The sequence below is a fragment of the Rhinoraja longicauda genome, chromosome 11 (assembly GCF_053455715.1).
Source record: "Rhinoraja longicauda isolate Sanriku21f chromosome 11, sRhiLon1.1, whole genome shotgun sequence".
NCBI classification, from domain to species: Eukaryota; Metazoa; Chordata; class Chondrichthyes; order Rajiformes; family Arhynchobatidae; genus Rhinoraja; species Rhinoraja longicauda.
In genome coordinates this window covers 33,856,658-33,869,261 of record NC_135963.1, presented here as the reverse complement: position 1 = coordinate 33,869,261, position 12,604 = coordinate 33,856,658, and the positions used below count along the sequence as shown (strand labels likewise).

The 12,604-nt window shown below is 43.9% G+C and overlaps 1 protein-coding gene across 1 annotated transcript in view; it reads left to right on the top strand.

The window, feature by feature from the left end:
* Positions 1-8,934: 8,934 nt before the first annotated feature.
* cth (cystathionase (cystathionine gamma-lyase)) overlaps positions 8,935-12,604 on the top strand; it is a 32,024-nt gene continuing 28,354 nt past the window's right edge. Inside the window, exons 1-2 of the mRNA XM_078407352.1 lie at positions 8,935-9,175; positions 12,156-12,237. Of these exons, the coding sequence (XP_078263478.1) occupies positions 8,999-9,175; positions 12,156-12,237 (259 nt within the window). The 5' untranslated portion in view covers positions 8,935-8,998. The remainder of the gene's footprint in view (positions 9,176-12,155; positions 12,238-12,604) is intronic.

Here is a 12,604-nt window from a genome sequence, read left to right as displayed (position 1 = left end):
TGGTCGGCATGGATGAGTTGGGTTGAAGGGCCCTGTTTCCGTGTTATATGACTATGACTAAATCTCAAAATGTTTGCTCTAAACCACAAACTTTTGTTTCGCATTATTCTACTTTCTCCCTTGACACTCACTGTCAGCAAACTCACTCATCAACCCATCTACATTTACGTCTAGGTTATATATATCAGAAAGTGCAGGGGTTCCAGCTCAGACTTCTATGAATAAGACAATTCTGATTCCATATGACCAAGTCATTGTGAATCCTATACATAGGGTTGCCAACTTTCTAACTCTCAAATACGGGACAAGCTGACGTCACTGCCTGCGCCCCCACGTGACCTCACCCAGCCAGCGGCCACGTGCTCCCGCTCCACCAATGGCGTCGGCCTGTGCCAGGAGCCGGGTTGCTACGCAACCTCCGTTACGCGAACACACTCGGCCCTGCTCCCCGAACACACTCCATTAGTCTACACCAGGGGTGGGCAACCTTTTTGTTACTGCGGGCCGCATCATGAATTAATGAACAAGCAGTGGGCTGGTTAGTTTACATAAAAAAGAAAAAATATGCTTATTTTATTAAAACACAACTTATTATATTTTGCATTAAAAAATTAAAGACTAAAACTTATATAGCGATTTGTCCTTAACCAAGGTTCACCATTTGTGATTAAAAACATAATTAATTCATAATTTATTTCTATTAAAAATAATTTTAATTTGTAAAAATACAAGAAAACTTTACAATGTAAACATTTTAAACATTCATTATTGAAAAGTAGAAAGTCCACATAAAAAGAGAATAGTCTGTTTCAATTTAAATATTTAATAAATCATTGAGAAACCTAATGTTTTTTGCAGTTTAAAAGCTTATCAATATTGGGGGTTCACATTTGTTAATGCCACAAGCTATACACTATTTAAATGAGCATTGGTTAATCTGGTTCTCAAATAGTCTGGTAATGTCGACGTATATTGTATTCTTTTAGCACATCTATAGTGTCACTGCAAGTGTGTTGTTCCTGACCCAAAATGTCACCTATTCATGTTCTCCACAGATGCTGCCTGACCCGCTGAGTTACTCCAGCACTTTGTGTCTTTTTTTGGAAGCCAGCATTGGTTGGTAGTCCCTCGTTTCTACATTTTGTGTTCTGCAAAACGATACTGAACAGTTAGACAAGTGAAGGCACAGCTCTGATCTCGTGAAAGTAAAATTAAAAACGAGCCCACATTTCATTCCTTGCTATTGTGAGCTGTCAACTTTGTTCCCTCCAACTCTGAGGCTGAGTGATCCGCGTTTGCCCGGACTCCGGTCCGCGTGTTGGAGGCGGCTGGGGATGGGAGGGTTACAGTGAATGTCGGTGGTGTATCGCAGCCCAGTGGGCGACCGTTTCCCCCGTGAGTGGCGGATCACTGGCAGCTCACCCCCACCTCACGCTGTGTTCCAATAATATTCATCTTTTGATTAAAAAAAAAATCTTTTAAAACTGCAAAAATCATTAACAAAACCAGGCTGTGGGCCGGATTAGGCTGATCCCGGGCCTACAGCGCCCCCTGGGCCTAATACAGGACAAGGGCGGTCCCGTACGGGACAAACAAATTTAGCCCAAAATACGGGATGTCCTGGCTAATAAGGGACAGTTGGCAACCCTACCCATACATCTTAATCTTGTGGATTGGCCTACCATGAGGGGCCTTATTCAAAGCCTTACTAAAATCCATGTATACAACATCCACTGCCCTACCTTCACCAATTTCCATTGTAATTTCCTCAAAAAATGAAGGCGTTAGTGAAACATGGCCTGCCACACATAAAATCATTATTCACAAAACGCTGGAGTAACTCAGCAGGTCAGGCAGCATCTCGCGAGAGAAAGAATTGGGTGACGTTTCGAGTCGAGACCCTTCTTCAGACTGATGTCAGGGGGGCGGACAAAGGAAGGATATAGGTGGAGACAGGAAGATAGAGGGAGATCTGGGAAGGAGGAGGGGACGGGAGGGACAGAGGAACTATCTAGTTGGAGAAGTCGATGTTCATACCACTGGGCTGCAAACTGCCCAGGAGAAATATGAGGTGCTGTTCCTCCAATTTCCGGTGGGCCTCACTATGGCACTGGAGGAGGCCCATGACAGAAAGGTCAGACTGGGAATGGGAGGGGGAGTTGAAGTGCTCGGCCACCGGGAGATCAGTTTGGTTATTGCTGATCGAGCGCAGGTGTTCAGTGAAGCGCTCGTCAAGCCTGCGCTTCGTTTCGCCGATGTAAATAAGTTGACATCTAGAGCAGCGGATGCAATAGATGAGGTTGGAGGAGGTGCAGGGATTGTTCGACATACCCGACAAAGAGGCAGGCGTAGCTAGGGCCCATGCGAGTGCCCATAGCTACGCCTCTAGTTTGGAGGAAGTGGGAGGAGTCAAAGGAGAAGTTGTTGGTAGCTCTGCTAGGCGGAGGAGAGTGTTGGTAGATGGGGATTGGCTGGTTCTGCGGTCGAGGAAGACACGGAGGGCTTCGAGACCATCCTTGTGGGGGATGGAAGTGTAGAGTGACTGGACATCCATGGTAAAGATGAGAGAGTGTGGGCCTGGGAACCGGAAGTTATCGAGGAGATGGAGGGCGTGTGAGGTGTCTTGGACGTAAGTGGGGAGGGATTTAACCAGGGGGGATTGGATGGAGTCGAGGTAGGTGGAAATAAGTTCGGTGGGGCATGAGCAGGCAGAGACAATGGGTCTGCCGGAACAGTTCTGTTTATGGATTTTGGGTAGGAGGTAGAATCGGGCCGTGCGGGGCTGTGGAACTATGAGTTTGGAGGCAGTGGGGGGTAGATCGCCGGAGATGGTGAGGTCCGTGATGGTGCTGATGATAAAGGTCTGGTGTTTATCGGTGGGGTCATGGTCCAGGGATAGGTAGGAAGAGGTGTCTGAGAGTTGTCGTCTGGCCTCGGTCCGGTAGAGGTCAGCACGCTAGACTACCACAGCACCTCCCTTGTCAGCGGGTTTGATGACCAAGTCCGGGTTGTTGCGGAGTGATTGGAGGGCTGCACGTTCAGGAGGGGAGAGGTTACAGTTAGTCAGGGGAGTGGAGAATTTGAGGCGGTTAATGTCACTCCGGCAGTTGGAGATAAAAAGTTCTAGTGAGGGTAGTTGGCCAAACGGGGGGGTCCAAGAGGAGGGGGTCCATTGGAGATGGGAGAAGGGGTCATCAGTGGGGGGTGAAGACTCCTTCCCATGGAAAAAGGCTCGGAGGCGGAGGCGGCGGAAGAAGAGCTCCACGTCATGGCGGACGCGGAACTCGTTGATGTGGGGACGGAGGGGAACAAAGGTAAGGCCTCTGCTGAGGACAGACCGTTCGGTGTCTGAAAGGGGAAGTTCAGGGGGGATGGTAAACACCCGGCAATGGTGGGGGTTGGGGTCGGATTTTGTGAATAAAAACCTTCGATTTGTACCAGCATCTGCAGTTATCTTCTTACACATAAAATCATGCCAGATATTCCTAATTAACCTATTCTCTTACAAATGGAAGTAAATCCTATCTCAATTCTCTCTATTAGTTTTCTTTCTGAAGTTCCGCTGATAATTATATTTCCAAATCAGCTGGTGTGTTCCATGCCGGTGGTTTCCCTGCACTTGCCCTTCTCTTTAGTTGTGAGGACAAGGGGTTTAAAAGTCAGGGTAGCCTAGGCAAGTGATTGCAGTGCATTTTGTAGATGGCATGCACTGCTGCTGAAAGAATAAATGCTTAAGGTGAATTCTCATTATGGAAATATGTTGTTTCCAATCCAAATCTTTTCCCTCTGTTATCAATTCATACAGTATGTTCTCTTGTCATGAGAGCATTGCTACACTTCCTGTGGTTCTGCTTTTATTCTTCCCTCCCCATTCTCCCTGCCTGCTGTTTTCAGTTTCAGTATCAGATCAGAGGCAGTTGGATATCATTGTCCTATCGGACACTAGAGGCCAGCATTGCCATTAATTTCCCTTTTCTTGGTTCAGTTGAGCCATCACATCTGAAGTTCAAGTTAAGTCAAAACAAATTGAGTTTGTTGTCATGTGCACAAGTACGGTGAGGTGCCAGTACAAAGCAATTCTTGCTTGTAACAACATCACAGGTGTTACAGACTCAGACAAACACGTAAAAACATATATTATACATAATGTTTTTAAACTGCAAAATAACAAGACATCGGTCAAATACACAATTAGAAAGAAAAAAAATCCATGGAATGCAAGAGGTGGATCATAATGTTCCTTCTCAAGGTAGGATTAGGCTTGTGAGGTTCGGTTCAAGAACCTGATAGTTACAGGAAAGTAGCTGTTCCTGAACCTGGTGTTGCGAGACTACAGGCTTCTGTACCTCTTGCCCAATGATAGCAGTGAAAAGTAGGCATGGCATAGATGATGGGAATCCTTGAGGATAGATGCCATCTTCTTGAAGGAGCGCCTCATATAGATGCTTTCAGTGGAGGGGAGGGCTGAGCCTGTGATAGACTGGCCTGAGTCCATGACCATCTGAGGCCCCTTACATTGGAATTGCCACCTGTAATCACGAGAAAGCTCGCTATGATCTTCGGAAAGCCATCAAGGATGTCAAGGATGTCAAGAGACAATACCAGGACAATCCTGCATCCCAGTATAATCACTCGGACACCTGCAGAATGTTGCAAGCTCTGAATACTATAACTGGCTGCAAAGTGAAGTCAGGCAACATCACTGGTGATCGTGCGGCCTTACCTGATGAACAATACTTTCTATAAGAAACCAATTGCTTAAATTATTCATAATCACTTGATTAGAAGATATATATTGATTGTTTGAGATTTCTGCAACTCATGAGCAGTGCAGTGGATTGGAGCTCATTATGGACACCAGTAATAACATTATTATTTAAGTTGATATGTTTAGTGATTCAGCTTCTTGTAAATGGGGCCACTTTTGTCTGTTAATTTGATTGACCACACAGAGGCAATCCATGTGTTAGTCCTAAATGGTGGACAGTTAAGTATTTAACTAAAGAACGGGAGGTGACATAAAGCAGTGAGTTAGTATTCATCATCTAGGATGGTGAGCACATATTTAATAATTTAATCTGTGGACAGAAATCTCGACTACAAAAGGGAACTCGATCAACACTTGAAGGAAAAAAATAGTAGGGTCATGGAATAGAACATTGGAAAAAGGGCTATGGAGACTGTTTATTGAAGGAGCCAGTGCAGACCCAGTGACTTGCATTTTGCAGGAAAACATCACTATTTATTTATGTAACTACTGTTGAGTTTAGACATGGAAATCAAGAGAGTTGTTCTGCTCCTCTAGAGGTTTGCTACATGGCTATCTCGCCAATGTACTTATTATTGAACACATATTAAAGTGTGAGATTTTGGTACTTGCATGTTGGAAATTCACTAACCTGCACAAAGAAGCAGATTTGCTTGTATATTCCAATGTGATCAAGCTTTGATTGATGCCCAAAATTCTCCACACTGAAAATCTAATTCCTTCAGATTTGAATCATTTTATCATGAAATAATTTAAAAAATGTTTTAACAATTTTTTAATTATACTTTTGCTATTTTGTTTGAAACGTGTTTTAGATTTGACTGACTTTCTAGTTAACATTCTGTGGGCCTCAATGTGTATTTATTTTTCAATTGGATTGTTAGTAATGACACAGGAGACTAGAAATTGTGTTACCAGATTCTAAAATGGTGAGCTGTGTCACCCAATGTGAGATTCCTGACAATACCAATAGGTTTTTCCAGTATAATATGTCGTAGCAGTTTAGGCATGTGTTACTGTACCGCTCTATTGCAGATTGTGCATTGTCACTAGAGCCAGGATGTTTAGGCGCTAAAAATCTCTGAAATAGGCAGGCAAATAGGCATAATAAAATTACAAAAAAGGCACGAAAAATACATTTATTGACAAAAAAAGGCATAAAAGACATGTATTTCCACCATCAAAATATGGTTAAAAATGATAATATAAAGGTATACTACATTAAATGACCAAAGGTGCCTGGTTGCACATAATGACTAGCATTTTCTTCAAGTTATCTGGTATTAAACTATGCCGTCTGCCAGACAGAATATGCTTCAGTTCTGAAAAACCTCTTTCCACCCCAGCTGAGGTCACTAGTGCACACCCGAAACAGGCTGCAAACTCTATATTCATGTCGATATACTCCTTTGATTGTTGACCTGCCTCCAGTGTACCGATGACCACATTGGCAACATATCTCTCCACAGCATAGGTTATCTCATCTATTGAGATCCATATTTTGTTGCATGCAACTTCATCTCTAATTTTCTGCACAACAATGTTGAAGTTGCTGTTAACATAATTTTTCCATAATGATGACTCGCTCGGTATATGTTCCTCTGTGTGTTTCTCTAAAAAACCTCTGAGAGATTTGTTTTCCAATTTCCACAGTGGAATTCCAGCATCAATGAATGCCTTGTACACATCACTTGAAAACTCAGATTTGCGACTGGAGCCAGCAGTAAATGTAGTGAGGGGACAAGCTTGCATATTTCCCACCTTCAGTTTCTCTGCCGCCGACTTGTGTTTAGCTGTCTGTACATGCTGGGAGACGAAATATTTCTTATCACGATTTGCTGCTTTCTCATATGCTTTGCAAAACAGCACACAGTTGTCTGTAGAGCATATATCACTCCGGTACACCAGGGCCGTTTTTACAGCATTATGGGCCCCCGGGCAAAGCAGTGTACTGGGGCCCCCACCGTTACTCTCCCCCACCCCCCTTTCCCTACCAACCCCCCCCCCCTGTCGTGCCGGCGAAAAGCACTTACCTAAAAGCACTTAGCGATGGACTTAGGGTGCTACATTGTTGTGAAAAGCACTTACAGATCGCTGTGAGAAGCACTGAAAATGTTGTGAAAAAAGCACTTATTGAACCTACATTTTAAAAGTAGTATTTATTTATTGCAAGTCACTTAACATACACAGATCAGCATGGGGCCCCGGGCAAGTGCCCTTCAGGCCCATGCGTTAAGACGGCCCTGCAGTACACTCTCACCAAATTGTTCCGTTTTTTACAAGGCGTTGACTTGACTTTAGGCATTTTGACGCTTGCAAGGGTAGATCCCACAGGAGCGGGGATGCAGACCTCTACAGGCAGGTGAAGTACAAGCTGAGAAGAGGAATCAGTGCTGCCAAGGAAAGGTACTCTGAGAAGTTGAGGAGCAAGTTCTGTCTCACCTCACCTTCTGTCTCCTTTCTCTGTTCGTTTACTTATTTATCTATTTATTCATTTCCCTATGTTCTCTAAATCTCTGTAAAGCGTCTTTGAGTATATGAAAAGCGCTATATAAATAAAATGCATTATTATTATAAGTTCCCAGCTAATGACTCTTCTTCAGTTTGGAAACGCTTGAAAGAAATCACAAGCTACAAGAGGAACCCCCCCTGCTCCTTGGACAATCGTCAGCTGACCAACGACCTGAACGAGTTCTACTGCAGGTTCAATAAACAGAAACTTAACCCTGGTACCCCCTCCCCTCCCCTCCCCAAACAACACTTCACACCTACTGACAGCCTGACTCCAGTCTGAAAAGACCTGGACTCTTCCCCATTCACCCCTCTCCAGTCACCACTTAACACCCACTTACAGCCTGACTGCAAAAGACTGGGGCCTCCTCCACTACCCACAACCCGATGGTGGCACCCCCCGGTGGTGGCAATTTTCTTTTAGGCACTCGATCGTGAAAAAGGCCTTATCTTGCTGAAATCATTAAAAAAAATGCATAAAAAGGCACTTATGGCAAAATCCTGGCTCTAATTATCACATTTAACTGTGGAGCTGCAACCTCAACAAACAGCCTTTAAAATGACCCACGATGATGCAACAGCACTCGTTCAGCCTGTGGGAAGTCTGAATGATTAAAACTGAAATAAAAAAGGGAATTTGCAGTGAATGGATTGTTCAAGAGTGGTTTTCGAGGCCGTGGAAGTTGGACAGGCTCGTAAGCAGCTGAAAGAGTGTTCAATGTCCACGGAGACCTGGACGATAATCAGAGCTACAACCAGATACTCCAGCAGAAGGTTGTTATAGCGGATACTATGAGCACAGACTTCCATTTTTGGGAAGACTGTTTAAAGTTTAGTTTAGAGGTGGAGGGGGTTAGTGGATGGTGGTGTAGATTTGTCATTATTCTCCATTTTAAAGCGAGCATAAAGAATTGAAGCCACCCGGAAGCGTCATTGCCACTTTATGCTACCCGGAAATGTTTAACTGCACAGCTTGTGTTATTAGATTGTCTCAATTAATTTCTATGCCAGGTTGATTGTCTTGATGAAATAATCTCTCCGTGGGAGGTTTCCACATTAAAATGTTTCGGAATCCTAAGTAATGCACAAACAAACACCCATAGAAAGTGCTGTATCGACGGAACGGTTGACTGACTACTGATAGAAACAAGAAACTGCGGGCGTTGGGTTTACACAACAGATACAAAGCTCTGGAGTAAACTACGCGGATCAGGCAGCACCTCTAAAGGACATGGCCAGATGATCCTTCTTCCAGATGGTTCACTGTTGTTTAATCCTATTGGATGTCCTTTATTTTGTTCAGCGTGTGAGTTTTTTTTAAAGTTTTAGAGTAACAGTGCGGAAACAGGCCCTCCCTTCGGACCGCACCGACCCACTAACAATATTATACACACACTCGGACCAATTTACAATTAGCCGACAAATCTGTACGTCTTTGGAGTGTGGGAGGAAAACGCAGACAACGTCCGCAGTCGGGATCGAACCCGGGTCACCGGCGCTGTAAGGCAGCAACTCTGCCGTTGCACCGCCCTCGGAGGCGCTGCTGCCGCTGCCCAGGTTGTGAGCCAATAGCAATGTAACGGCGGCGCTCCCAGAGATGTTACAGGGTTAGAGCGGCCGCTCTTGTGACGTGCGGTGGGGTGGGTTGTCCTACAGCGACAGGCAGCAGGTTGAGTCCAGCGGGTGGGTAAGTTAGTTGGCCAGAAGGGAACTGCAAGAATGTCTGCTGGGGACAAGGAACGCGATCTGTTGAGCGGCTTTCAAGCCCCTTTCGAGCATTTTTCCACCCAGGCTCTTCACGTGGGGCAGGATGCCGAACAGTGGAGCTCGATGGCAGTTGTGCCCCCGATTTCCCTGTCAACCACCTTTAAGCAGGTTGCACCAGGGAAGCATGCGGTGAGTGTTTAACGTCCGCCAGTGTAGACAGGGAGAGAGAGAGAGTGTAGATAGATAGTGTAGATAGATAGATAGAGAGATAGATAGAGAGAGAGAGAGAGTGTGTGTGCAATTGTCTGATGTGTACGTGGCCAATGAAGCGTTGTTGTAAGTAAAACGAGGTGCTATTTAAACGTACAATGTTCTGAATTGTGTTGTGTACATGGACGGTACACAAACACAAAAGTCGTTTTCCAGCCAGAAATCTAGAAATAGGCAGAAAAATACTTGTGTCAAAAATGGAGTGAACTTTGTATTTCTGTATTGCGGTGTATGCTATGTATACATAGCTATGTATGCTGTGTATGCTATGTATTTCTGATTTTATACTTTAGCAACAAATTTGAGAGCTATCTGCCATTTCGGAAGAATAAGCACATAATGTCGGAAGGAACTGCATATGTTAGTTTACACACAAGATAGACAAAAAATTCTGGCGTAACCCAGCGGTACGAATATTAACTTCTCTAACTTCAAGTAACCCTTACTTTCCCTCTTCCCCCCCCCCCCCTCCCAGTTCTCCGACCAGTCAGACTGGTTCAATAGTTTAAGCTGTTTTAAAATTGGAAGCAACTGTTCTCTGCCCCATATGGTATCAACGAGAAAAGAGCGTGTCCAGGATCGTGTGGGCCATTGATGAGATTAGCTACCCTTGTAAGACAGCACCTCTTACAGATCCCTTTGATTGTGGTGAGGGGTGGGGGTCAATATCTGTGATTGATCAGCCAATGACCACCACATTCTGCAGCTTCCTGCGTCCTGAATGTCACTGACCAAGGGTATGATGCAATCGGTCAGCACGCTTTCGCATCCAGCCCCTATGTGCATTTCACAGAGACTAATTGACGTACACCCCCATATATCTTTGGGATGTGGGAGGAGACCCGCGTGGTAATAGGGAGGATATGCAAACTCCATACAAACAGCACCCTTGTCAAAATTTTGTGTTGTTCACATTCGACGTTTTCTCATTCAACCATCTCTAGAATCAGACTGGTGAATGTTTGCTGCACTGCCTCTGTGGCAAGTATATCCTTTCTGAAGAAAGGAGATCAAGCCAGCATGCAATACCTATGGTGTGGTCTTAACAGTGTACTGTGTAACTGGAGCAAGGCATCCTTGTTCTTATACTCAGTCTCTTCCAATGAAGGGTGAAATATCAGTGGTAGGCGAGTCTAAAATTAGTTTTAAGTCATGAGTTTTTAGGTAAGAGGGAATTTTTTTTCGAGGGACCCGAGGTGGAAGATTTCACATTAGATTTTCACAAGGTGGTCGCTATGTCGATGTGGTTATTGTTACGATATTTAAAATACACTTGGACAGTTACATGGATGGGAAAGGTTTGGCAGGATATATGCCAGGTACATCAAATGTGACTAGCTAAGATAGACATCGGTCAGAATAGACATTTTTGATAAGGTGCCAAACGTACGGCTGCTAAACAAGATGGGAGCTCATGGTATTAGAGGCAAAGTACCAGCATGAATAGAAGATTGGCTGACTGATAGAAGGCGAAGAGTGGAAATAAAGGGGGCTTTTTCTGGTTGCTTGCTTTCTTTGGTATTCCGCAGGGGTCTATGTTGGGTCCGCTACTTTTCACTTTATATGTTCATGAACTCTGATGGAATTGATGGCTTTGTGGCTAAGTTTGCGGAAGATAGGTGGAGGGATAGGTAGTGTTGAGGAAGTAGGGAGGCTAGAGAAAGACTTGGACAGGTTGGGAGAGTGGGCAGACAAGTGGCAAATGGAATATAGCAAAGTGTCAGAAGGAATTAAGGCATACACTACTTTCTACATGGGGAGGGGATTCATAAAATCAGAGGTGCAAAATGACGAGTGCAAGATTCCCAGAAGGTTAATTTGCATGTTTATATGGTGGTAAGGAAGGCAAATTCAACATTGACATTTATTTCGATGGTACTAGATTATAAAAACAAGATGTAATGCTGAGGTTTTATAAAGCGCTGCTGAGGCCACATTTGGAAAATTGTGAGCAGTTTTGGGCTACCATATCTGAGGAGGAAGTTCTGATTTTGAAGAAGTTCAGAGGAGGTTAACGAGAATGATCCCTGGGATGATTGGGTTAACGTAGGAGCGGAGTTTGAAGGCTCTGAATCTCTACATGCTGGAGTTTTGAAGAATAAGAGGGGAGAGGAGATCTCATTGAAACCTGGATAATGAAAGGCCTAGATGGAGTGGACGTGGAAGGGATGTTTTTAGTAATAGGAGAATTTACAACCCAAAGGCACAGCCTCAGAATAAAATGGGGTACCTTTTCGAATGGAGATGAGGAGGAATTTCTTTAGCTAGAGGGTGGTGAAATTGTGGAATTATTTGCCACAGATGGCTGTGGAGGGTGACATTAGGTATTTTTAAAGTGGAGTTTGATAGGTTCTTGATTAGGAAGGGGGTTACGGGGAGAAGGCAGGAGAATGGCTTTGAGAGGAAATAATAGATTAGCTATGATTGAATGGTAGAGTTGACTCGATAGGATAGACCTATGCCTCATGGTCAGCAAGTTGGGCGCAGGCCTATTTCTGTGCTGTCTGACTTTATGTCCTTTGTGTTATCAAGAGCACTTTAATGAATCTTGTGTTCTGTGGAGCGCTAGTGTCATTTTGTAGCTGTTACTCTTGGGGAAAAAAAACTGCAGAGAGGTAAGTTACCCTGTTACATTGAGTGTTTGATGTAAGAGAGAGGGACCATAATCAGTTGCTGGAGAAGCAATTATTTATTTTGAAACCAGCTTCAAAGGATAATGACTAATAATGGCAGTGTTCACTGCATTTAGGCTAAAACTGTAGACTAAAGAAACTTGTGATGTTGTTTTTGTTCCTTTTTGAAGTGCATATGCCAGAGGATTATGTTGCTTCATTTGCAAAGGCTTTATTTTGTGAATCTATTGTACAGTTAAAGTGTCTGATTCTGGACTTTTCTACAGGGCTTTGAATATAGCCGCAGTGGAAATCCTACACGGAACTGTTTGGAGAAGGCTGTTGCAGCACTTGATGGAGCAAAATACTGTAAGTCAGAGAACTTACTATTTTGATTTATTGTTTTTGCTGCATTGCCTGAAGGGGAGGATATTAATGTATAAGAGAAGGGTTTTCCTGCTGCTGTCAAATCTTTTTTTTCTGTCAGTGCCAGGTGAAGGGTGACATTGGCATCATTAGCGTGGGTTCTCTGTTGTTTGCATAATTTAAAAAATGTTGTGTGTATATCTAAAATAAGCAAACCCTTTGGCAACGTTTTATTTGGCAGAAGTATGTTGACCATTACCGTCAATCTTACAATGTTTTGTTGCTCCATACTTTGGTTAAGGAGGCTGGAGAGGCTGCACTTCTCTATTTTGTTGTAATTCTAACATCATTGTCTCAAAATCGGCCTCTC